The sequence below is a fragment of the Erithacus rubecula genome (genome assembly GCF_903797595.1).
Source record: "Erithacus rubecula genome assembly, chromosome: 3".
NCBI lineage: Eukaryota > Metazoa > Chordata > Aves > Passeriformes > Muscicapidae > Erithacus > Erithacus rubecula.
Genome location: NC_136689.1, coordinates 9,988,631 through 10,013,363, shown reverse-complemented (window position 1 = coordinate 10,013,363; position 24,733 = coordinate 9,988,631). Strand labels below are relative to the sequence as shown.

Below are 24,733 nucleotides of genomic sequence, written 5' to 3'. Positions count from 1 at the left end.
ATCTTGTTTAACTTGCTGGAGAACTAAAAATTGCATTTCCCTTTCTCTTAGTAGACACCAGAACTCTGTCAGTGATTTGCAGTTGACTGGATTTTCAGGTGAATGAAAGACTTCCCAGTTGTTACAATAAACTGCTTTTCCCTTGTTAGGTGAATGTTAGAAAACAGTCAGCAGACTTCAGGAGATGCAAAAATTGAGTTTCAAAAGCATCTATATGTCACCTCAGGCATTCTGTTTATGCAGGGTGGAGTAGAAGTTCTGAGGTTCCAAGGAAGTGCATACCATCACAAAAATTAGGATGCTTTTATTTTCAACACGAAGAACTTTGAAGGTGCAGAGCAAGTCTGGAGAGGAGCAAAAAAAAAAAAAAGATACAGGTGACATAAAATACCTGATCCTGAAAGTATCTGGTTAAAGGCTTTGGAAGTCTCTTCCTTGTTTGTTTTGTGAACATAGTTTGTTTTGTCATCCTTTGTCCCTGCTTCTTTGCCTCTCATTATCCACCAGGACTTGACACTTCTTGCTGCTCGAAAGTGTTTACTGAGGTGAAGTGCTTTATTTATCTGTGCAAGACAGGAACTGGAATTCTGACTCTCAGGTTCTAAAGTGCCTGCTTCCAGTAGTTATTACTAGGAAGAAAAGCCTCTTTTCTCTATCATCTTTGAGGACATTTTTCCAGATTTCCCTCTGCTCTGTCCCTGAAGGTCACTGTGTGCACCTGCTCATGTCCCATGCCAGCTGTGCCCCAGGCACAGACACAGCTCTGCCTCCCAGGGGAGTAGTTTCTATTCTAAAAGAGCTTCATTTGCAGGAGAGCTGCTTGTTAACTCTGTTATCACCATATGAAATGATAGTTTGCATTTCCATCTCAGTAGTTATTTTTTTGATAGGTCTCTGTAGCTTGTTTTGTTACTTTAGGAAAATGATAGTAGAAAAAATGAGACTTTTAGGGGGGTTTTTATCTGGAACAATGAAACAAGCAAGTGATCAATGTGGTGAAGAATGTTCTCAGTAGTTCTTCAAAGCTCAGTCTCCAGTTACTCTACTTTTATGCCGGTGACTCAGCAATAAGTAATCTGTAAAGTAATGAAAAGTAAACTCAATGAAAATAAATCTGTGTACATTTCCATCCTTTCTGAGAGTACATATTTATTGTCAACATTCTTGTGATAACAATAAATTTATAGCTTATAAATGAATAACACAATATTAACATTAATTCTAATATTTTTATGTTGTGTTTTATGTAGTTAAAAGGGTATGTAGCAGTCAACACATTGTTACAACCTTTTTTTTTTTTTTAATTTTGATGCTCTGCTGGTTTCAAGTGGTTTTCACTCAAATCACCTTCACTCTCAGCAAGCTCTGCACAGGGGATGCTGTAAGATAACCCCCTCCTCTTGTAAAATATTAACTGTTCATTTGAACATTTGTGCTGTTAGTGATATCACAAAGCAACAGCCATCTGTCCTGTTCACAGGAAAAATCAAGCAAACCACACTGAAATGCTGGAACTTGAGCTGAGAGGGAATCAAAGTGAGCCATGCCCCCAAGACATGTTAAATGTCATTTCCAGGCTTTTTATGGCATCCAGTCATAAACCCAAATGCAGAAGTCTTGCTGTGAAATATTTAGCTACGGTGGTGAGAAGTTTCTAGGGACCGGTATTGAAGTTTTTCTGGACTGTTATCCGTGCATATCTAAACTCCCCTATCTCACCTTGCCATTCTGCCCGTGTTCCATTCCTACCCAGAAGTGTTTCTTTCTCCGCCCTCGGGAGCTCTCTGGGTGAGGCAGTGTCAGAGCCCGGGGCACAGGAGCCGCTTCCCCGCAGCTGCAGCGGTCAGTGCGGGAGGGAGCCAGCGCTGCCCCGGGCCCGGCGCCGCAGCCTGGGATCTGTGCGGCACACGCCGAACCTCTCCAGCCCCAGGGATGCGGCTCCAAGGAAAATAGCCGGGATGAAATGTGCCCAAAGCCTTGTTATTCTGCAGTCCCGGGCTTATGGCCGCCACCAGAAACACTCCCAGAACCGAGCAAAAATTCGTGCTGGAACTGTTTGCCTCAAACACCAGCACGTTTGTAGGAGCCGGTACACTAAGCAGCGCTGAATGTTAGAAATGTTTCATCTTTAGACATTGGAATGTTCTGCCCAGGGATGTGATGGAGTCACGGTCCCTGGAGGTGTTTAAGCCAAGACTGGATGTGGCTGGCACTCAGTGCCATGGTCTGGTTGACATGGTCCGGTTATAGGTTGGACCTTTTACAGTCTCATTGGTTCTGTGATTCCCGGTCACCCTCAGAAGCAAAAGGCTTTTTCCTGCTCAGCGACCCCGGCCGCGATCCCGAGCCTCTCCCGCGCCTGCTGAGGGCACCGCCGCTCGCCCCGCCCGCATCGCGGCCCCGCTCCCATTGGCCAGCTCGCCGCCGCTCCCTGTTCCTATTGGCCAGCGCCGCGCCGGGGCTGTGTCGCGATTGGCCGCGCGCTCCGCCTGTCCCAGCTGTCAGTGCTGGCACCGCCCCCCGCGCCGCAGTGGGGCGATCGGGCGATGCGGTGACGTCAGCGCCGGGCGGCGGTGCCATTGGCGGGCGGGCTGTGACGAGCGATGTGGCGCGCGCTGCTCCGGGCCGGGAGCGCGGCCCCCCGGAGCGGCCCCGGCGTGAGGGGAGAGCGGCGGGTGCGGAGCGCGCGGACAGCGAGGTGAGCGGGGAGCGGGATCAGCCGGGAGCGGGATCAGCCGGGAGCGGGAACAGCCGGGAGCGGGATCAGCCGGGCGGGCCGAGGGACCGCGGGGAGCGGGATCAGCCGGGCGGGCCGAGGGACCGCCGGGAGCGGGATCAGCCGGGAGCGGGAACAGCCGGGCGGGCCGAGGGACCGCGGGGAGCGGGATCAGCAGGGAGCGGGATCAGCAGGGAGCGGGATCAGCAGGGAGCGGGATCAGCCGGGCGGGCCGAGCGCGGCCACCCTGCCCCTCAGCCCTGCCCGGAGCTCTGGGTCCAGTTCTGGGCTCCTCCGTACCGGAGAGACGGGAGCTCCTGGAGCGGGCCTGTCGGAAGGCAACAAAGGTCGTTAGAGGCAAAGGCTGAGGGACCTGGGTCTGTTCAGCCTCGAGGAGAGACAGCTGAGGGGAGGCATCATTAGTGTCTATAAATATCTGTGGGAGGGGGCGGTCCCCATTGCTGAGCGGTAAGACAGGAGGCCACGGCAGAAGGTGGTGCACAGAATTTGCAGCTGAGCTCCTTCACAGTGCGGGTGGCCGTGCACTGGAACAGGCTGTGGAGTCGGAGCGGAGCCTCCCGTGCCCGGGATACTCCAGAGCTGTCTGAATGCATCCTGTGCCACAGCTCTGGGATGAGCCAGTGGAGCGGGGAGGGCCCCCAGGTGACCCCTGAGGTCCCTTCCAGCCTGGCCCATCCAGGGATTCTTTGGAGCACGGGCTGGGGCAGGGCAGGTGTTGCTTTGGAGGTGCCTCGGGTTGAAACCCTGTTAGCGAGCCTTTAAAGAGGTGTGGAGAGGAGAAATCCTCGGGCACAGGATGCCCGGCGTTATAAATGTAGCCAGAGTTAGTGGTGCACAGCTTGAAATTTGGAACTGGAATTCCTGCCACTGACAGCCCATAAAATTCTAGGCTCAGCACGGCTGTCCTTCAGCAGCTGCTGCAAGGGCTTCCTGAGATGTAAAAATGTTTCAAGCACCTGCCAAGTGGTGCTATGTGATTTGCATTGTGTATAAGAAATGCATGTAAACCCTCTCAAAATAAAATTGGTGTGCGATTTATACCATGTCAGAGAAAACAAGCCATTAGGTGATTTCTCACAGTGCTCAGAACCTTATGGATGTTGTTTTTAGTGAATGACTCTTCATTGTCTGCCTTCAGTGGAACGTGTGCTACCATCACGATGCCTGAAGTAAACACGGATCACCTGGATGAGCAGCAGGTGCAGCTCTTGGCAGAGATGTGCATCCTTATCGATGAAAATGACAATAGGATTGGGGCAGAGACCAAGAAAAACTGTCACTTGAATGAAAACATTGACAAAGGTATGCCTTGCTTATCTTCTGATTGAACCATTAAGTTGATTAAATATTTTCAGAAGCATAGTCTTGATTAAACTAGAGCTTTGATCTCGGGTGAGTGTTGGATCTAACCAGAGCAAGTACCTTCCCACAGGCCCCTCCTCCTCAGCATAAAGTATTTACTGTTAAAATTCTGTAGAATGGAGGAACACTCAATTGGAGGCAATTGGAGAGAAATGTGTGATTGCACATGTAAGCTTGATAAATATTTTTAATCATTTGAAGTTAAAGTAGTATTTTTCCTATTATGGATACGTGATTCTATGTAGCTTTTCCTAAAGAATGCTGTTTGCTTCTTTGCTGAGTTCTTTTCATTTAGAAAAGGATTTAATTTTAAAGTATTTCTCCCCAGAGTTCTACTTCAAACACTGCTAATAGGAAAGGGTTAAACTGATTTTGGGTTTACTTGAGGTTGGTCACATTCAACAGTGTCTGTTGGTAGTGTGTGACCTCTTTTTATGTACTTGGGGAAAGCATCTTCTTGAAGAGCAAGGAATAACAGACTCTAAAGGTGAAGGAAACAGCAATTATACTGTTTTTAATGGAGCCTATTTTCCTTCTACTTTTGCAATTCTTGAAGGATCTTGAAATTCCATACAGTTTCTAAGGAATTTTTGAGTCATCTCTTTTTCATTGTAAGTTTGAGTGCCAAGCTGTCCTAGGAAGCTTGCCCAAATGTGCACATTCAGAATGGTGAACTGACTGAGTTTAGAACTCTGCTGTTGCATTTTTGTTCTAGGAACTCTTCTAATTTCATGGTTTGCATAAGCTGATCTAGAAACCTGAATGATAGCTCTTGAGCTATTTATCAAATCCCTGGTTTTTAACATATATTAATTTTAAATTGGATTATGTAAAAATGAGGCCATTATAAGCCTTTAACTGTCTTCATGGTTTTCTTTTCTATTAAATATCTCAGTTTTGTTGTTTGTTTGGGTTTTTTTATTTTTAGGTTTACTGCACCGAGCTTTCAGTGTTTTCTTATTTAATACGGAAAATAAACTGTTGCTGCAGCAGAGGTCAAATGCAAAAATTACATTTCCAGGTTAGTACTGCAACACTGTATTCATATAAATGTTTTGTTTAGGTCAACATTTAAAAAAATATGTCAATCCAATCCTGCAGTGAAGCTCATTCTGAGGTTTTAGAATTCAGTACTTTGGAGAGGACACATTTCCAATACTTTGGAGAGTTCAAGATAATGGCAATGCTTGTGTATTTCTATATCTATTATTGGGAAATGGTTGTTCCCTGGCATGTCTGATCCTGTTCATGCAAGGGCAGAGGGTGTGGTGTTTACACCCTCTGCTGCAAGACATTTATTGGAGTTGAAGAAATGGCTCTGTGGCTGTGGAGAGTGTCCCATTCCACTGGTAAAAGCTGGTGTGCAGTAGAGCCCTGGTGCCTGGCAGGTCTGTGGACTTTTGTCTGTGCTATCTTAACAAACACTTCTTTAACTCTGCCAGAAGTGAGACTGTGTGGCCAAACCGTGCAGTGCATGACGTTTGAACACTGCTGAATTACTGCCAAATGCAAATGGAGAGGCATAAAAATAAGGAGTGGAATAAAATAGAAATATCTTACATGAGGCGCTGGAGGAGCGTGGAGTTGTCTGTTGCAGAATTTTTAATGGAAAAGAAAATCAAGTGTTTCCAACTTGAGGAAGGAGATATTTTTTCTTTTTTCCAAGGGAATCTTTACTTTAGAGACTGTTCTTAGTTCTTTCCTTCTCTGCTAACCAGTCAAAATACTCAAGTGTGGTTTGTAGACATTCTCACTCTATTTTAGATGCTTTTGAGCTCAACTCTTATAGATGAAAGGTTGAAACAGAGTACGGATTGGTTGTTTGTTAAACATATCTATAAACATTGTATCTAATTCTACTTACTGCCAGCTGTTCTTGCAGCTCTGGGAATATTTTCATTATTCTGTTACATATAAACTCCCAAAAGTAATTTTAATTAGCATTTGAGAGATAAACAACGTCTTTATAGACTGGCTCTCTAAGTAATGTGTTGGGGATAAGAATGGCTGTCCTCATGTGTATCAAACAGTAGCCTGCAAAGTAGTGCTTGTCATAAGCAAATCCTGGTGCAAAATATGTAAAGGAAAATAAGGGATGTCAATGTCCTCTCTCTGTGACCCTTCTCTGCAAAAGAGAAATGAAGCTGTGATGTGTTAAATAACTGGCCTTTGTCTCTGGGGGATTTTGGTGTTGTGGTTTTTTTGGGGTTTTTTTCCCCCAGATCTTTGTGTCAAAAATGGACTGATCCAAACTTCTTGCAGATTGTTTCACCAACACTTGTTGCAGCCATCCTCTAAGCCATCCACAAGAACTGGAAGAAAATGATGCCATTGGTGTTCGGAGAGCAGCACAGAGACGCCTGAAAGCAGAGCTGGGAATTCCCATGGAGCAGGTAAAGGAAGGAAGGGGAAACAAGGAATTCTTGCCAGCATTTGCCAGTTTACAGACTGTATCTGACAGAGTCAGCCTCAGTCCTAAAAATGAACTTTGGACAAGCAGAGAGCTGAGTGAACTTCAGAGATCCCTGGAGAGCAGGGTTACACTTGGCCTGTCAGTACGTGGTCCTGCCCTTGGCTTCAAGTAGTTGTCTTTCCCTTGGGAGGTGAGGGGTAGGTGCAGGTGTTTCTGTTCACCAGTGCTCAGTGACTGTGCAATAAAGTCTGGTAAACAATATTTAAAACATAACATATAGGAGAAATATAGAAATACACTCCAGGTATCACAGGGTGAGTCTGGCTAGAGAAATGCTGTGCAATTCATCCCATCAAACTGCTTTAATATTTTTTTTCCCCTAGTAATTCTTTGTGAAAAAATGTATTGCAGTTGTACACTTGGGAACAAGTAATTTCTAAGGAAGAGGATAATAGCTGATAAATTGTACTGCAATGTCCAGCAGTGCAATTCTCCTGGTCTGGCAGCACTTCTTACAAGTGTTTTGGTTGTAGGTAACTCCAGAAGAAATCTCCTACCTGACACGAATTCACTACAAGGCCAAGTCTGATGGGATCTGGGGAGAGCATGAGATAGACTATATCTTATTTGTGCAGAAGGATGTGACACTGAATCCCGACCCCAACGAGATCCAAAGCTACTGCTACGTGACACAGAAAGAACTGAAACAGCTCTTGGACAGAGCTGCCAGGAATGAAGTGAAGATTACTCCATGGTTCAAACTGATAGCAGAGACCTTTCTTTTTAAGTGGTGGGATAACTTGAATAACTTGAACAAATTTGTTGAGCATGAAAAAATACACAGAATGTAAAAGCCTGGGATAAAAGGTGCTGAAGGCTAGCAATGATGTGTTGCCTCATTAACACTGCTAAATCATGACTTAAGTGCAGAAGATTGATCAACATGGAGCATGTTTAGTTTATACAGATGTTGTCATAGTCAATGTTTTTTCTTCTTTGTCACCTCTTCCCCCTCATCCTTGGTTCTCTTGGGCCTGTTATGATCTCATGTAAAATGGGTAACAGGAACAAGAAACCCCTGAGTTCCTCTTCTTCCAATGCCTGGTTAAAGATCCTCAGCCTGTGTGTACCCTGCACACCTGGGAGGGAGCCCAGGCATTTTCAGCTCAGAGGGACTGGGCATGACTGTGGGCTCTGCTGTGATATTGAGACCAATTGCCAGAAGAAAAGAACAATTCAAAGTAATCAGGATTATTTTTAATTGCAGAAAACAAATCTTTTCAGCTACTGTACTCTATAATTAACCAAACCCATAAAAACTTAAGTAATTGGATTGCCTGTGTGGAGTAAGTTTGACTTAGAAGTGCTGACATATGTGTTAAGGCTTTAGGTAATAAACAGTGTTTGGGGATTTTCTCCCCACCAGGCTTTTCTGATTAGTTGATGGCTGAGTACTGGACACCTCAAATTTTAAAAAAGGGTTAATTACAGCAAATGTAATTGGTATCTGTCTAATCTCAGTAGTCTGTCTTTGGAGACAGGATATGCACTAAATGGCTCTTTTCCATTTTCCACAGAACAAAAGGACCTTGATCCAAGGGCTTTTCTTTTTCTGTAATAGTCATTCCCAGACAGCTCAAACCCACTGAACACCAAAATTCAAGACTGGCAATCTGTGGGTTTACACAGGGTCTTGATGTCAGTTAATGAGAAATTGTACCAGAGCTAATCCATTTTGATCTTGCAGTCAATCAGTTGATAGTAACTTAGGAGGCTTTTTTCAGTAAGACAAATACTCAAGGGTGCTTCAATTTTATAAGTTCTCCCAGAGTCTGATGAAAAAGTGTTTGTCATACCACTTATCATTACAAGTAAACATGGTTATAATGATTCTGTGGCTGGATTTGGGGTAAAATTAACTTTTTCCAGTGGTCAGGGTTTCTCTTTCTCATCCCTGTTGTGACTGCAGCACTGAAGCTTCCATGTACCAGCACCTGCAGTGGTTCAACACTTGAAGGTTTTAGAGCCAAGTTTGTTTTGTATTGGCCAGAACTGATGTATTGTTTCAAAGCAAATAATATCAGGTGAGGGAACAGTGATGTGATGTAGCAGCTCTCCTGAATTCAGTGCAATTGGCCATGTTACCCAGTGAAGGCAATGGAGAAGTTCTCAAATATTTTTTAAATCTGACTTTACAATAAAAACACCTTGCCTAAACCCTTGGACTGTTGTTTTCTTTCCAGACATGAAGCCATAAGAATAATCTCTGTCATTACCACACTCTGAGCACCACCCTGCCCATAAAACACTACTGAAGCAGCATGATGAGGGCAGGGCAGCAGGGCACAGATCTACTGGAGAAAAAGTTCTGTTTTTCTAGTTCAGCTTGGAGCAAAAACTGGCAAAGCAGATCCTGAAGCTGAAAGAAGTTTTGCTTAACAGTTCCTCAAAGTCCCTCAAAAGTTTTTTTCTTGACATTGGTCTTTTCTGCAGCATTACAGTATGCTTCAATTCTGAATTTATTTCACAAAGCAGATGAAACTAGATTTGCACATGATGCAAAAACTGACATCTGAACAATTACTAGTTGTATTTCAAAAAGTAGTGACTTGAGGATTCTTTCTTTCCCCTTATTTTTTGGGGGGGTGTGTGTTTTTAAGGTGGATTTGAAGAACCACATTTACAATGCATAATTTTACAAACCTCTATGTAACCATTGACCAAATAGGGACAGAAAGGAAATATTTCACATTTGACAATATATTTTGCCTTGAGCAGATACAGAGTTTTGTCTATCGGGTCCTGAAGAGAAAATGTCTTGCTAAGCCAAGGATTACAGTAGCATGTGCTTGGCAGGAAATTTCAGTCTGATCCTCATTCTCTATGTATCTGAAATATTAATATTAATCTGAAATATTCAAAGTTGTAAGGTGTAACCTTTGCTGCCCCTGCTGTTTTAGGTTATTACAGGTGGCAGGTCAGTAGTGGAACAGTTTCTCCTCCAGTCACCCTGTATCTTAGTGAAGTGACAGCATTGCTCCTGTGCTTCAGTGCACAAACACAAACTTTGTGTAGTCCTTGATGCTCTCCTGTTACTTCCCCGCCCATTTCAGCCTTCACCAGGAACATAAACTCATCACAAAGGATTACTTGTATGCAGCAATCCAACCCTAACTGAACTCAGGCATTTTTAATTAATGGTAGTTTAACAAAGTGTTCACATTTCTAGATTTAACCTCATTTTAATTTAGTTTTGTATAGAAATATAAACACTTTACTGATACATGAAAGGCAGGAATAAGAATTTAGAATAAAGTTTCTTATAGCTGTTTATAAATGGTTTCTGCCACTAGAATTGAGAAATTTCTCAAGGTATTATTTGGAACTGCAACATCAAGGTACTGAAATACTGAACTTGAAGTATCTTTACCAGTAACATAAAATACACGTTTAAACACCAAGTATTACCAAAAATGATGACAGGGCTAAAAATTAGTTTTGATAAATTTGATTTTAAATTTAATTTTTTTGATTGTTGATTAGTTTTTAATTTTAATTCAGAAGACTGCTTATCTTCTCTGTGTTTTACCAGATTTTCTCTTCCCAGCCAGCAGATGTCTTGGCTTCAAGTTAAATATGTGCCTGTCTGCCTCTCCTTTCCTGCCCAGGCGATTCATTTTCTTTTGAGCTTTCTTTGCCATGATCTTGACCTTCTTCACCATCTATTTAAAAACAAACAAACAAAAAGCCATGCAGAGTAACTTCCTCAGTAACTCAGGTAACAAGCTTTACCTTCAAAAAAACCCACTAAGCTGGATGGTTTTATCAAGGACATTAACACAACTCTAGAGCAGCATCACTGTGACACTATCAAAGTGATACTAACCCCTCCTTAGCAAAACTTTCCAGAACACTAACACAGGATCATGCTATCCCTGGAATTCCTCACTTCTAAAGGTGGAACTCCATAGTTTACAGAATCCTTCCTTCAGACTTGCCTTTAGAGACAAGAATTATAATGACTTCCTCGGTCTGTGTTATTACATGTTGCTTGTAAGAAGGAAGTAGAAAAACAGAGTCCAAATGAAAAGGTGAAGCTGCAGGGACACCAAACACAAACTCTGGACAAACATAACCAGCCTACTCTCAAGTTTCCCAGGAGCTGGTCTAGGTACACTCATGCTGGTTGAGCTGCCAAACAGGTTAACTAGAGATAAGTAACAAACCTTTTCATCCCGAAGGCCGGACACGTCCCGCGGCGTGCGAGAGCAGCTGCGGCTGCGCGACACCGAGCGCGGCGTCTCCGACTGGTCGCGCTTGCGCTTCCTGGTGCTGCTGCGCGACCTTCTCACGTAATGCGCCTGAAATTGGCAACAGCGACAACCAGCTCAATTCCAGACAGCAGCAAGCACAGGAGGTGGGTTGCTGTGATCAATTGTATTAGCTGTTTCACAGTAACATAAAGATCTTGACAGCTGTTGGTCACTGCCTCTCAGTCCTACAGGAACACTCAAATTCACTGAATATCAGCTTTTTTTCCTCCACAATTAGTAATTATATTTTTCTTTTTTCTTTGGGTGGAGTAGACTCACAAGTAATCAATAAAAAATACAAATTAATGCGTTAACAAGCAATTTTGCATTGATGAAACCTACCCTGATTAGTATCCTGTGTACCAGGCAAAGCCCAAAAGAATTTCAGACATGAAGACTGATCATGTTATAACATAAGAATTACATTCTTATATTGCTCCTACATCAGCATGGAATGGCAGCTCTGAGAACCATAAATGCTTGTTTCAGATGTGCAATGTTGACAGTTCTTGTTTCCTAACTCCTTGTTTAGCTAAAGAATTAGAGATCTCAAGATCCAGGGAGCTGTAATACTGCTGGATTTGCTGTAGAGATGTTTTGGGGTTTTTAATTTCTGTTAAAAAAAAAATGTCTCCTAAAGGTCAGTCTCTGATGAAGTACTTTAGCTGCCTTTCATTTAAAGATGCCAGCTGCCCTCAAAAACTTCAATTACAGCTCATGGAATTAACGAATTATAAAAAGATAGACCTGATCTCTCACTATTACTATTTCTGACACAGTAGAGTCTCATCCAACAAAGCAGACTTGAAAATTAAGAAGTATGCTTAGCCTGTTCTTAAATCCTACAAAAATTCCAAGAAAGCAGTTCACATGTATATATGATTCTTGATAAATGTTAGTTTTTCAGCTTATCTAACCTGTTTTGATTTTATTACTCAAAAAATTCCACAACCAACTGCCTGATTTGCAGTTCCTAATTCATCCTTAATAGATCCCACCTGCCTCTTGTGCCAACTATAATAAGCATTTCAATTGTGCTCAAAGAAACTTAAGTCTCTTTTAGATAAATATTATGTTTAATTAGGAAAAACTTACATCATCTTTGTTAGTCATGTCAAGTCCAAGATCAGTCATTTCTTTCTCTAACACCTTCCTCTGGACCTGTAAAAAGACAGTTAAGAAAACATGTTTCTTTCAAAAAAAATCCTTCCACCTTACTTTTTGTCTCAATATACCACCACAAGTCCACTATATATTATATATATGTATTACATATATTATACTTACTATATATATTATATTCACTATATATTTCTGGCTTTATCACATCCACAAGCAGGTCATTGACATCCTACCCCCACATTCCATTTTTTGCAACTTTTTTTTTTTGCACCCATAAATTCTGCTTCAATGGACTGCAGTGGCCCAGAATTTCTTAAAGATCTTATAATTCATTTGCCTTTTTTGGGGGAAACTGACAAGGAGAGGTAGTTAGGTCAAAAATGTTTCCTTTTCTCCAAAAAGGCACACACTCTGGAGAAGGTAAGAGATCTTGGGGGCAATAGCTGCTGGATTCATTTTCTCCAAATGTTTAGTTATCAGTTTATTACTTTGCAATTGCTCTGGACTGGTCACAAGAGACTGCTATCAGAAAGAGTCATTCCTAGCTTCCAAAAAGACCCATCACCTTTTCCAGAACCCAGAACAGATTTAGCATTATCATGATTTTAAACTGAGTATTGTTAAAAACCTTTTCTGCAATAGACATGGAGTTTTACACAATACACACTTATGTGACCAAAAAAAAAAACCAAAAAAAAAAAACCACACAATTAAAGAAGGGGCTACTACCTCTCCTCAGCTAAGCACTGACCAGAACTGCTAGGAGAACAGAAGGAAGCAAGCAGTGAAGGGGCCAAGTATGAGCAAAAGCCATCACTACCTAACAATGATACAAGCTTTCAAGATGCTGTGATGTTGTTATATAGCAGCAAGATTTTTTTACAGAACTTGTTTTACAGAACATGTTCTACACTCACCTTTTTAGCTGTTCTAGGCATCCTTGGGCCATGAACATCTTTTTCCTTTGACTGCAGGATTTTCAGTTTCTTCTTTTCTCGGATCCGTCTTGCCAATTTTCTGATTTCCATCATTTCTTCATCTTCACTTTCTGATTCACTGTCATATTCTCCAGCAGCTTCTCTCAGCTCTTCTTCTTTCTCCAATTCTTCCAGTTTCTTAGATTTTGAAGAGGTAAAATGGAGATCAGATCCTTGAATTATGACCCTCAACATTACATTTGTACATAGTCCTGGACCATGACAGCACACAGGCCCTTCGAAGGAGGAACTAAATTACCTGATAATCACACTGAGCCAGACCTGTGGACACACTGCTAACTAACTCCATCACTCCACATTATCACCTGGCTAAATTTGTGTGGCTGCCCAAAGCTCCCAGTGTGTGAAAGCAGCTGTAGTCCTGTGAGCTGTGCTTGATGTGCCATTTCTGGAAACAGACTCTGAAAAATCCTTCTGACATTCAGCATGAGTCCAGAACCCAACTGCATAACTGGCAGGCTCCTAGAGCTGCACTCACCACTCCTCTTTGACAGCCAGCAGGAAATCCAAACAGTGATTATTAAATAAAACTGTTACAAATTGAGCATTCAGTCCATTTCCTCCATAGACATAAATCTGATGGATGACCTTCATATTATTAAAAATACATAAAGTTTGATTGCTACATTCCTGTAGCTGTAGTCAAAGAACAAAGAAATATAATTTCCAGTGCAAACCTCATATTTTAAAATGGAACAGATAAGATCACCATCATTCTGACAAGGTAAAGCAATTTTCCATTCTTCTGAAATTCCATCCTTGATCATTCAAAAATAGTATCTTTTCCCATGAACAGTGCAGACATTGCAAAAAAAGAACAAGTTTTCATGATACACTGTTTTTAATCTACAAATAGTAACTGACATTAAACAAATAAGAGATAAGGAGGAAAGAAAAGTGTAAAGTAAAAAATGGAAAACTCACTTTCATTATATCAGGATCAATGTAATCAAGTATATTATGGCCTTCCCATATCTCTGGAATCTTATCATATTTCTCAGATGAATTCATTAAGTCCCAGTTTTCTTGAAAATACAATAAAAGTTGGAGAGACAAAAATTAATTTCAAATAATGTTCCCTGACAAAAAACAACACTTAGAACACACACACAAAAGAAGTGCCCTATCCCTAAGAATTTGCAGCACCTCTTCTATATTCACAAATATTTTTGATCCCCATCCTACTGCCAAAGATTGCTCAGTTATGGTATGACCACTGCCCCAGACATGCCAGGTAGCAAATACCCAGCTGAAACACAATATATGCTGCTCTCTCTCATGCTGCTACTTTCTTAACAAAGAGCACATCAGAAATTAATGAAGTACTACAATACAGAATGGAAAGAAAAAAAATCACTTGAATCACCAGGCCAGCTGTTTTATCTCTGTGACTCCAAAATGGGGAACAACTGAGTGGCACCACAAAACACATCACTAAAGATCACCAGTTCTGGAACAGTAGGATAGTGTGCAATGAAATAGTGGCACTGGCAATTAGTTAAAAGGAGTCAGGTTCAGGTATTCCTCCTTAAGGCTGAAATAGCCACACTTTACTGTTTAGTAATAATAATGATAATACCAATTCTTATCCAATACTTACTCTGCAGATCCAAAATATAATCATCTCCCATTTCAAGTTCAATATCTCTCTCCTGCAAAGACATACATGGCTTTAGATACTATCTAATTTAGAAGCTATGGACTAACACAGCTCAAATTTAGGATCCAGGTGCTGATTTCCTGATTTAGAGATGCCACTTACCAATTTCCTCTTGGGAGTATCTACTTCCATGCGTTTCTTACGAGCTACTACTCCATCAGGTATGAAAGGCAGTCGCTCCTAGAATAAATCCACCCCAATAAAAAAGGGAAAAGAAGTTCACATCAATTTTTTCACACTGCTATAAATCACCAGCTTCAACATAATGTATTTCTGAAGAATACAAAATCCCAAGCTCCCACCAGGAAAGGCACTGACAGATAAATTAGAAAACTTCATCATACGAATCTGTTCACAGATTAACAATGACAGAATTCTTATCCTATTTAACAGTACTGGGAATATATTAAATAGTGTAAACATGTAGCCTACCTTGTTATCTCTTTTGGTTGGCATGGCCAAGTGTAATCTGTTCAGTACTTCATTCACTTTGTTTCCTTTCATTTTAGTATCAACACGATGGGCCAACAGTCTGTCACAGGCCTGAAAGTGCACAAGGCAAGGTAAGGTGAGGAACAAAGCCTTTCAGATACAGCAAATGACACTGCAGGCATTCAATCCCAAATATCTGGCTTCACATTTTATTCTCTTGCCTTATACCTCTAACTCTCAAGAAAGCATCAAATTACTTTATATTAAAAGCACCATGGGAAGATGCATACACAGATATGTATTTCTTTAACAGGACTCAGAAGAAAAATCACTATTAAAACCAAAAATCGTTACGACACTATTTTCTATTTCACCCAAGCTCACTGAGGTGCAACAAGGAAAACACGTTTAAAATTTCTCACTAAAATGCAGTTTAACTGAGATTAAACTCATCCCAGTGAAGCAAAATGTTATCTGTTCATTTGAGATGAAACTAAGAGAACACACCTACCTCTGTTTTAACTTGGATTACACCTTCTTCAGTTAGAGTACTTGTCTCTATTACGGAAAATCCCTCGGCTTCAAAAGCTTCAAATATTTTCTAAAATTGAAAAATTATTCCAAATAATGACATTTCTTAATATACTAATACATTAAGACCACTAATCTTAATCCAATATCAATACACACAATGTGTTACTATTTTATTAGAAGGTGTTTCTAAAGATGACAGAAAGTTTACAATTATAGTTCTATTTAATCTATTTCTTCTTTTATAAGCAAATAACTACTTTCAAAAAGACACCTACAAATGACCCATAAAGGGGAAAAAAGAGTGAGAGAAACACAAATTCTGTGTGCTTTACCCTGTAGATACAATTGAATTAAGCCTGCAGGATCTTTTATTGCAACTGTTCAGAGATGCCTCTAGTCTAGTGCTCATGGTGTCTAACTGTCACTGAAAGGATTATTGAGTAAAGCTATTGTGTAACTTCAATTACAGCAGTAATTGAAAGTTCTCAGTCCATCAGAGATTTCTGAAACCACTAAGAACCTACACTAGACAGTACTAAAGAAAGATAGGGTCAAGACCTGAAAAGCTACCTTCCACTGCACTATTAGAGCAGTTCAATAAAAAAAACTATCTTGTAAAAGTTTTTGCCCAATAAAAATTGTAACCATCCACAATATTTTTGTAAACACCAGAAAACAAAGAGGTGAGAGAAGTATCCCAACCTGACTCTCTTCAGGAAGTTCTGAAATCCTCTTCACATCACATTTGTTTGCAACGATTATAAGTGGCTGATAAAAAGGCAAAAAAAAAAATCTTAATTCAAGGTACCATATTATAAACCCTTGGGGTTTGTTAATAATATGAACAAAACTCACCTTGTTAGCAAACAATGGCTTAATATTTCTGAAGAGCTCCACCTGCTCCTCCAGGCTATGGCCACACTGCTCAGACACATCCATCACGTAGAGCACAGCAGCACGCAGATGTGCCAGGGCAGTGATAGCCTGCATCTCAATGGTGTTCCTGTCCTCCAGGGGATGATCCAAAATGCCAGGAGTGTCCACTACCTAAAATTAGCATCATTGAGCCAGGTGTTACTGATCAGCTATAGCAGAACATGTGTTTGATTGTTCATCAATATTGTCTATTTTAAAAAAGACAGCAACAGTTTTTCAGCTTTTTTCGTGTTTCAGTCACAAATAGGACTGTGAGCTCTGCCAAAAAGAGAATATAAAAATATGTAAATGGAAGAAGAATGAGGTTTTATAACCAACACTCAAAGTATTGCAGAGGAAGGGAAAATGCTGCCCCTACCCAGCCCAGAATGAGAAAGTGATAAAAAGTGATCTGGCTTTTAGTCAATAATTCCATTTCCCATCTTTCCTCCAACCAAAAACAGACCCATGCATGTACATTTTTAGAACAGGTTTTGACTGCTGTCCTCACTTGGCACACTGCACCCTGCACAGCAGCTGTCAGACACAGAATGTCTCATGAAGACACAAAAATGCAACTCCCATGGCAAAAAGGAAAATCAGGCTATAACCAGCTCACTCTTTCAAGAAAATGCAAAAGAAAAAGTTCTTACCTGCCAGCGTAGATACTTATAATCCATATGTCCCACAAAGAGAGATTTCGTGGTAAAGGCATAAGGCTGCACTTCTACATCTGCTCTTGTAACCTAAACAAAATTTAGTCACACACATTATTTAAAATCTCCTGAAAGTGCATGCAATATATTCTAATTATAATACACCTCCCTTGCTACAGGGGAAAAAAAAACCCCACACTAAAAATTGGTTATTCTAGCTTCTCTGCAAGCATTTGTCTGTCAAAAAATATGCTATTGGGATGCTATTTTGGAAAAGATAAGGATTTTTAAGTGTTAAATCTATTATAATTTTCCATTTATTCCTCCAAGAATTTCATTCAACCTCTACTCACACATTTGAACCTGCTACTGCTCACATCAGACCCTGCCACAACTATACCAAATAATTTAGAAGTTACCTTATTGTAATTAAATTGTACCTCAGTATTATTTATGGAAAAACCACTTACATACCTTATTTATAAAGCTGGATTTCCCAACATTTGGGTAGCCACACAGCAGAAGAGTTCGTGTATTGGGATCAATGGTTGGCAAACGAGACAAATGTTGTCGCACTGAAGTATTAAAAAGATTTTTTTAAGCTTCTCTGATAATTTAAGTTTTACTGAGATGGAATAACAATATATATTCTGAATTGTTTACATATAAATTAGTATATATTACATATATTGGTATATATTTCTGATATAATATGATAATTTATGAAAATATGTAATGGTTTGCGGACTCCACAAGTACCTATGACTTCTGAAACTGATGCACTGGATTTTGGCTTTTATATTTTTCATATTCTCTGCTGCCTGGTATGTAACTCTGAAACTTCACATTAGGTGTTAGTAATTTCTCATCCCAGGGTAGTTAGACAAAACAGCAACAGAATCAAGGACACCAGTACAAAATTTCATAAATATTTAAGAAATGAAGACCATTGTCTTACAGCTAGAACGACTCCACCAATGAAACTGAAGGACTAATAAGTCTGAAGCAATGAGTAATGTCTGCAAAATTTTTAGCAACATTTTTCACGTTACTGAAAAGAGCAGTAAGTAAAAGCATGCCTGCGACTTTTAAAAAAAGAAAAAAAGTTTTATCACTGTTAGCAATACAGTAAAATTTAAAAAATAATCAAAAAGAAAACTATTTTGTTGAAAAATAAACACTAGGTATTTGGGGATTGTATAACTGCTGCTGTGTTTCCTGGCTCTGTAACCTGTCCTAAAGGCATTCTTCTAACTGCCGCTGTGCACAATAAACCTTGTATCCAACTCCCGTGCCTTTTTCAGCCCAGGTGTGAGACCAACCTTGCTCCAGGTACTCGAGGCTCTGTTTCTGTCTCTTGATGATGGTGCACATGCGGCCCAGGGCGGCGCGTTTGAGCTGCTTGCAGCGGTACAGCGAGTCCCCGTACTTCATCAGCCGCACGTAGTCCTTGGCCACGCTGCGGGCACAGGACAGCAGAGCTCAGCCAACAGCCACCAGCCCCAGCAACAACACACAAATCAACCTCCCTTACTTGTCAATCAGGTTCTTGGCAATATTGATCTGACCCAAAGCCAGCTTGTAGTGATCTTTGTCGTACAGGACATTCATCAGATCCGCGTAAAAAGGATGAATATCCTAAAACAAAAGCACAACGTTAAGTCTCATATTTGCTCACTCTAAGATGACTACTTCTTGCACTCAGTGCAAGTTCTTTTCTTTCCTCCAGTAGAGCAACACTAATAGCCAAACAATTTTCACTACTATCTTATGTAGGAAAAATAATCTGTTTGGTCATTAAATGCATGAATCTTAATGCTCTGAATTTTTTCTGCAAGCACATCTTTGACTTATTCATAGAGAGTTTCCATTTGATCTTTTGCTTTCTAGAATACTACATATTACAACTTTGAAGCCTCTTTTCTTCAAGTAAAACACTGCAAGAAGTCAACAGAAATTGCCTCTAAAAGGAAATTCATATTATAGCAAAAACACCGCAACACCATAATTCTTTTCTTTTCTTTTCTTTTTTTTTTTTTTTTTTTTTTTTAGTGCTGCATTAAATTCTATACAAGACTGGACAAAAAGAGTTTTTAATACCCAAATAAATCCTAACCTTTTCAAAAAAGTGGCATTGCTAGTACAAATCTTTTAAGCAGAGTATTACAAATTTCCTCATGTGATATTAAAAAACCTTCAGAAGATATTTCTGGGAATACCCACTAGATATGAAATTATCAAGAAAAACAATTTAACAGGTGAATCATTTCAGTCTGAGCTGAAAACTGCCCACAAAAAAGTCCCACTGGGCACATGGGTCCAGTTGCATTTCTTGGAAGTTAATACTGTATTTTGAAACAACCCCTTATGGGGCTGAGGACAACATTTATGTTTTCAAATTAACTCCTGAAGATGGAAAGCAATATGATATATTTTATATGTATCATATTTATTTTATATATATATATATATATATAAAAATTGTATTTCTTGGTATCTCCTAGGGAAGACTAAACATAAGTACAACTTCCATATGCACACACAAAGAAGAAATAGGCAGACATATTTAAAAATCCCCACATTTTGTCTTCATTTAAAAGCAACTTCTGGCAAACATATATGATCAGCTAAAAGCTTGTAAAATCCAGCCTTTAATGACCATCCACAGGCACAACTTAGACTTCTGTTCTTCACAGGAACACACTACTGCAGTACAGGTTTTGCCAACTACTCACAGTAAAATCTACTTGAAATCAACCAAATTGTCTACATAGAGAAAACTGCAAATGAGAAAACACTTACATCTAATTTCGGGAAATCTGTTAAGATCTGAGTGAGTCTGTCATGGTAATTTTGTTGAGTATATTTGACTTTTCGCATATAAAAATGTCGAATCCGATGGATTTGATAATGTTTATGAATGACAGTTGGGGTCTTTCGCTGAGTCTTTGACAATGTCAGATCTATGAAGTCCTGCAATCGAGGAAACATGATTAATTACACCAAATGTCAAGTTCCTATAAAAGCAACAATTTTATTTTGGTGGCAGAGCACGCTGATGAGTTTAGTGCATGCACAGTTTGACACGTTTGTTTTAAGGCAGGCAGGAATGAGCAGTTTGCACATTGCCCAGTTTCTGTATCAATGAACGGCGGGCGCTCCAGGCCCAGCTGCCCGAGCCCTGCGGGGAGTTCCCCGCACCCTGCTTGATTTAAAACCCCTTCCTCCGACTGGCACAGGACTTTATCTTGAAGCACGACGCTGAGTTTCGGTATGAGCAGGTTTGGAAAACAGGAGGGACTTTTGTGGAGGCCACCCCGACACCGCCGCAGGGAGAAGCGCAGCCTCAAGATCCCTGCTGAGCTCCCTGTGACAGGAACCCCCCGACACTGTACATGGTACGGGCCGCGGGGCACAGCAGCACCAGCCCGGGCGAGTCCACGGCTCCCGCGGGAGGGGGCGGAGGCGAAGACCGACACCACGCCGGCACCGCGGAAGGGGCAGGAGGGCAGCGCGGTCCTTGGAAGCCGCCGAGCGGGAGGAACGGGAGAACGACCCGGTGCGGAGGCACTGAGGGCAGGAGCAGGGGCCGGCGAAGGAACGGAGGAGCGCGGCCGTACCTTGGCAGACGGAACCACCGTGATCTTCTTGAAGTTGTAGAGCGCCATGGCCACCGCCGCCACCGCCGCGCCACGCGCCGGAAAGGGAGCGCGCCCGGAGCTCTCGCGAGAGCTGCGCGCGTCCGGCCCGGGGACGGGAGAGGGCGGGAGAGAGGGCGGGGGAGAGGGAGGGAGGGAGAGAAGGAGAGAGAGGGATGGAGGGAGGGATGGAGGGAGGCAAGGGCTTGGGGTTGAGTGTGGGTCTGTTTCTTGCCAGAGAAGCACATGGAGAAGCGATGGCTCCCTGCTGTGATAGTTCGGGGCACACATGGCTTGTGCCCCGTAGGGCCGAGAAGGCTGATGAATTCCTAACCCCGAACACACACTCTTCCCTCTCTAATTTTTTTCCTTAATTTCTTTTTTTCATAGTCTCATACTTAATTATAAATCTTTTTAGATAAAGCATGAGTGAATTCTGGAGCAGTTTATGAGCTCGGCTTTGTGCTCTAGGTTTGTGTATCTTCAGCAAACAGATCCTGATATCTTGAGATAACCTGCATGTAGGCACGTCCTGCAGTCTGCATGTCTATCCCTGTTTTCCACTTCACAGTATTAGTAAAGTGGCATGCACATCAGTTTTAAATAAATTATAAATTACTTGATACACTTTAGGAGACAAATTAGATAAAAAATTAGGCATTCCCTTGGCTTCCACATTGGTTTGGGCTTTTTCTCTCCACACGAAAGATGACATTTTTCATTTGAGAGAATTTAGTTGTGTGTTAATTTGTGACTGCACATTTTTCTGCAGTACTGGAAATTTAAATGCATGACTCCTTTTACATTTCCTTTAATTAACCGTGCTCCTGGTTTTGCTGAAATGCTCCAAACAGCTGTCCAATGCAATGGAAATTTGTCAGGTATGTGAAAAGTAAGAATTCATTTTATCAGCCAGACTGCAGTTAATCCTTTCCAGTAATTAACTTCAGTAATGACTATATGAGCACTGTTGGACATGCTGTTAGAGCCATTCCTGTCTCTGCTCTCACAGTGGGGCTGCAGCTGCCCCATTCTGAAGCTTCCTAAACACTTTGATATGACCACTTCTCTCTGCCTCCTTGAAGTGTTCTTGACTTCACACTTCACACTTCATTTATATTGCATTTTGCCTGCAAATACATCATTTTATGGAGTAGGAGGAGCTTTTTTTTGTAAGTCTATCCCCACATTTCCCCAGTTTCTGAAATACCCTTCCAGAGGTAGCCTGCACACTCAGGCTGCCCAGCAGCTGGGACCAGCAGACCCAGCCTTCCCCAGCCCATGGCACCTTTCAGTGTGAGCCCCCAGGTGCCCACTGCAGGTACTCCAAACTCACATGCAGACATGCCCTGTGCACGACCATGAAAATGATCCTCAATGTTTGGATTATCCAGGAGCAGGCCCTGGCACCCCTGCTCTCACACTGACTGGACATTTTTACTGCTTTCTTGGACAGTTCTCAAGAGAACAAGTTCCAAGCCAAAATTTGGGCACTGTTCTAGGTATTGCATCCTCTTGTTTTGATGCCTGGAAAGGCAGACCTGGAACAGAGATTAGGCAGAGCAAAAGGGATAAAACAGGTGTTTATTGAAAGGCTGCACTTTGGACAGTGCAGGAGCCCAGCCAGGATTACACCCAAATCAAATCCAAGATGATCCCAGTCATGAGTCTTAACACTTTAATAAGTTTTGGTTCATATATTGGGGTCAATTATCCAACCCAGCCTTGGCTATGAATTCTCAGCCTCCTGCTCACCCCCTTTCCCTCACCATTGTTTCTGCCTTTTGGGTACTGGGTGTCCTTGATTCTGTAGCTGGAAAGGGATTGTTTTGTCTAACTACCCTATGAAGAGAAATTACTGACACCTAATGTGAAGTTTCAGAGTTACATACCAGGCAGCAGAGAATATGAAAAATATAAAAGCTAAAATCCAATGCATCAGTTTCAGAAGTCAGGAGAAGTAAGACCATGTCACCTTATGTTTCTTTTGGACCAGAAAATTTCTTATCCTTGCTGGTTTTCTACACTCAGATATTCTCATTCATATTTATGATAAATTTCTGGCATGTAACACTTATTCTCCATTTAATGTTTAAAACACCATTCTAGTAGACTGTAATTAATATGAATTTGAAATTGAACAGCACAAAATTATTGTTGTACGTTGTACAAGGGTAACTAATGGCACCAGCAAGGCTCAGACCATGTGCTGTGCCAATCAGCCAGAGAGGAACTTGCAAAAACAGTCACAAGAATGGACAAGGCCCAGGGAACCACCCAAGCATTCCTCTGTAAGAAATGCTTCTGCAGAACACATGCAGGAATTTGTTTTATGACTAGATGTGGCATTACAGAATCACAGAATCAGTTAGTTTGGAAAAGACCTCTGAGACCTCTGAATCCAACCCATGACCCAACATTGCCATGTCCAGTCTTCCTTAAACACTCCAGGGTCCCTGACTCCACCACCTCCTGGGCAGCACATTCCAATGTCTAATCACTCTTCCTGCAAAGAAATTCCTCCCAATATCCAACCTAAACCTCAATGGGCACAGTGTGTGACCATGCCCTCTTCTCCTGTTGCTGATTGTCTGGGAGAAGAGACTGACCTGGCTACATCTCCTTTCAGGCAGTTGTAGAGAGTGAGAAGGTCACTCCTGAGCCTCCTTTTGCTTAGACTAAACACCCCCAGCTCCCTCAGATATTGCCTATATGACTTGTGCTCCAGACCCTTCCCCAGCTTCCTTGCTCTCCTCCTCTTTCCATAACAGAAGAAAGCTTTTTTTTCTTTTTTTTTTAATAACCTGTTGGTCTGGCAGCAACACACAGTCCACCTCACCTTTTGATTTCAGCAACTTAAAAGCAACTAACAGACTAGTCAGAAAATGGTATTTCTAGAAGCAATTTTGCTTCAGTTTAATTTCTTGGGTTTGAAAATCTCCTCCATATCAGTAGCCAAGTTGGAGAAAATTAGTCAGTCCCACTCTGGTCATCACAATGAAAAGGCATGACCCCAAAGAGACCTGGCAGCTTCCCTAACCTTTTGCTCTATAAATTGGATGCAAGAGGTCAGGGCCAAGGGACACTGGTAGATGGCAGGTACAAAAAACTACTGCTTCTTCACTTCTGGCAACAGACTCTGAAAAACCCTTCTGACATTCAGCATTAGTCCAGAAGACCAGCAAAAACACTAGCAGCTCCTCCAGGCTTTATCAGAGAACATTGATCTCTAAACTACCAGCCCAGAAGTACCACATTAAATACAGAAAATAAAGCTATAAACAGGCAATACTACTTACACTTATCTGCAGTATCTGAAATATCAAGAGGACAATTTTATTTTGAAACGGTGCCATTTCATATCAGCACACAAAAGGCACATCACACACAAAGGGGAAATTCCAAAATTGAATTATTAAGTATCAGACTCTTTTACTAAATTATCATTACAAAGGGCATGCACGGTGATGGATCAAAGAGCTTGGGAGAGTGACAATACTGCCCCAGAAGAGTAATGCCATCTAATACATCTCAGAAAATGGCTGAGACACACTTGGGAACACACTCAGGAATGCAATATTAATAGTTGTAGTTACTGTGTAATCCTGGAAAAACTTTGAAGTTGTTTAAGGAAGTACAATAAAGACACACCATGTTGTGTATTTTCCAGCTGCTCCTCTTCATGGCTGTTGGGGGAGGAGACAGCTTTGCCAAAACAGAGGTGGGGAGTATGTCCATGATTTGCCATGGCAGCATTACAGAGAACAGAGTGGCAAGTGGAGAATTTGCTCAGTGTCTGGCAGCCCCAGCTGGAGTCTCAGGGTGGGCTTGTGGAGGGAGCCCCTCATGCCCAGGGCAGCATTAGAGGGGCACATGGTGCTGCTGGGGTAGCAGGAAAGGGCTCATGGAGAGCTGCCTTCTCCTCTTCCTCTGCAGGCATCCAGCCAAACACA

General features: G+C 41.6%; 2 protein-coding genes across 3 annotated transcripts; one reads left to right on the top strand and one right to left on the bottom strand.

Annotated features, from left to right (window-relative positions):
- The first annotated feature begins 2,544 nt into the window (after positions 1 to 2,544).
- IDI1 (isopentenyl-diphosphate delta isomerase 1) lies at positions 2,545 to 7,845 on the top strand. Of its 2 annotated transcripts, none has more exons than XM_079300613.1 (5): positions 2,545 to 2,698; positions 3,876 to 4,039; positions 5,028 to 5,120; positions 6,362 to 6,492; positions 7,046 to 7,845. In XM_079300613.1, exons 1-5 carry the CDS (start codon positions 2,604 to 2,606, stop codon positions 7,361 to 7,363), a joined length of 801 nt encoding a protein of 266 aa, XP_079156739.1. In that variant the 5' UTR covers positions 2,545 to 2,603; the 3' UTR covers positions 7,364 to 7,845. The 2 variants fall into 2 exon arrangements, with proteins under 2 accessions (XP_079156739.1, XP_079156740.1); XM_079300614.1 differs by lacking the exon at positions 2,545 to 2,698 and adding an exon at positions 2,933 to 3,063.
- Positions 7,846 to 10,009: 2,164 nt separating this feature from the next.
- GTPBP4 (GTP binding protein 4) lies at positions 10,010 to 20,953 on the bottom strand. Its single transcript, XM_079300612.1, has 17 exons — positions 20,763 to 20,953; positions 19,945 to 20,115; positions 18,677 to 18,780; positions 18,465 to 18,601; positions 17,617 to 17,717; positions 17,140 to 17,232; positions 16,427 to 16,618; positions 16,274 to 16,339; positions 15,549 to 15,638; positions 15,038 to 15,148; positions 14,708 to 14,785; positions 14,546 to 14,597; positions 13,870 to 13,970; positions 12,865 to 13,062; positions 11,921 to 11,986; positions 10,739 to 10,873; positions 10,010 to 10,234 (listed from the first exon to the last, which is right to left on the bottom strand). The coding sequence occupies exons 1-17, from the start codon at positions 20,808 to 20,810 to the stop codon at positions 10,082 to 10,084; spliced, it is 1,896 nt and encodes a 631-aa protein (XP_079156738.1). The 5' UTR covers positions 20,811 to 20,953; the 3' UTR covers positions 10,010 to 10,081.
- Positions 20,954 to 24,733: the final 3,780 nt, after the last annotated feature.

Coding starts and splice junctions, on each gene's coding strand:
- IDI1 (XM_079300613.1), top strand. CDS start 2,604: ATGTGGCGCGCGCTGCTCCGGGCCGGGAGCGCGGCCCCCCGGAGCGGC. Junction 2,699..3,875: donor CGGAGCGCGCGGACAGCGAG/GTGAGCGGGGAG, acceptor GTCTGCCTTCAG/TGGAACGTGTGCTACCATCA. Junction 5,121..6,361: donor TGCAAAAATTACATTTCCAG/GTTAGTACTGCA, acceptor AACTTCTTGCAG/ATTGTTTCACCAACACTTGT.
- GTPBP4 (XM_079300612.1), bottom strand. CDS start 20,810: ATGGCGCTCTACAACTTCAAGAAGATCACGGTGGTTCCGTCTGCCAAG. Junction 15,149..15,548: donor TAATCCAAGTTAAAACAGAG/GTAGGTGTGTTC, acceptor GTGCACTTTCAG/GCCTGTGACAGACTGTTGGC. Junction 11,987..12,864: donor TGCCTAGAACAGCTAAAAAG/GTGAGTGTAGAA, acceptor GTCTTTTTACAG/GTCCAGAGGAAGGTGTTAGA.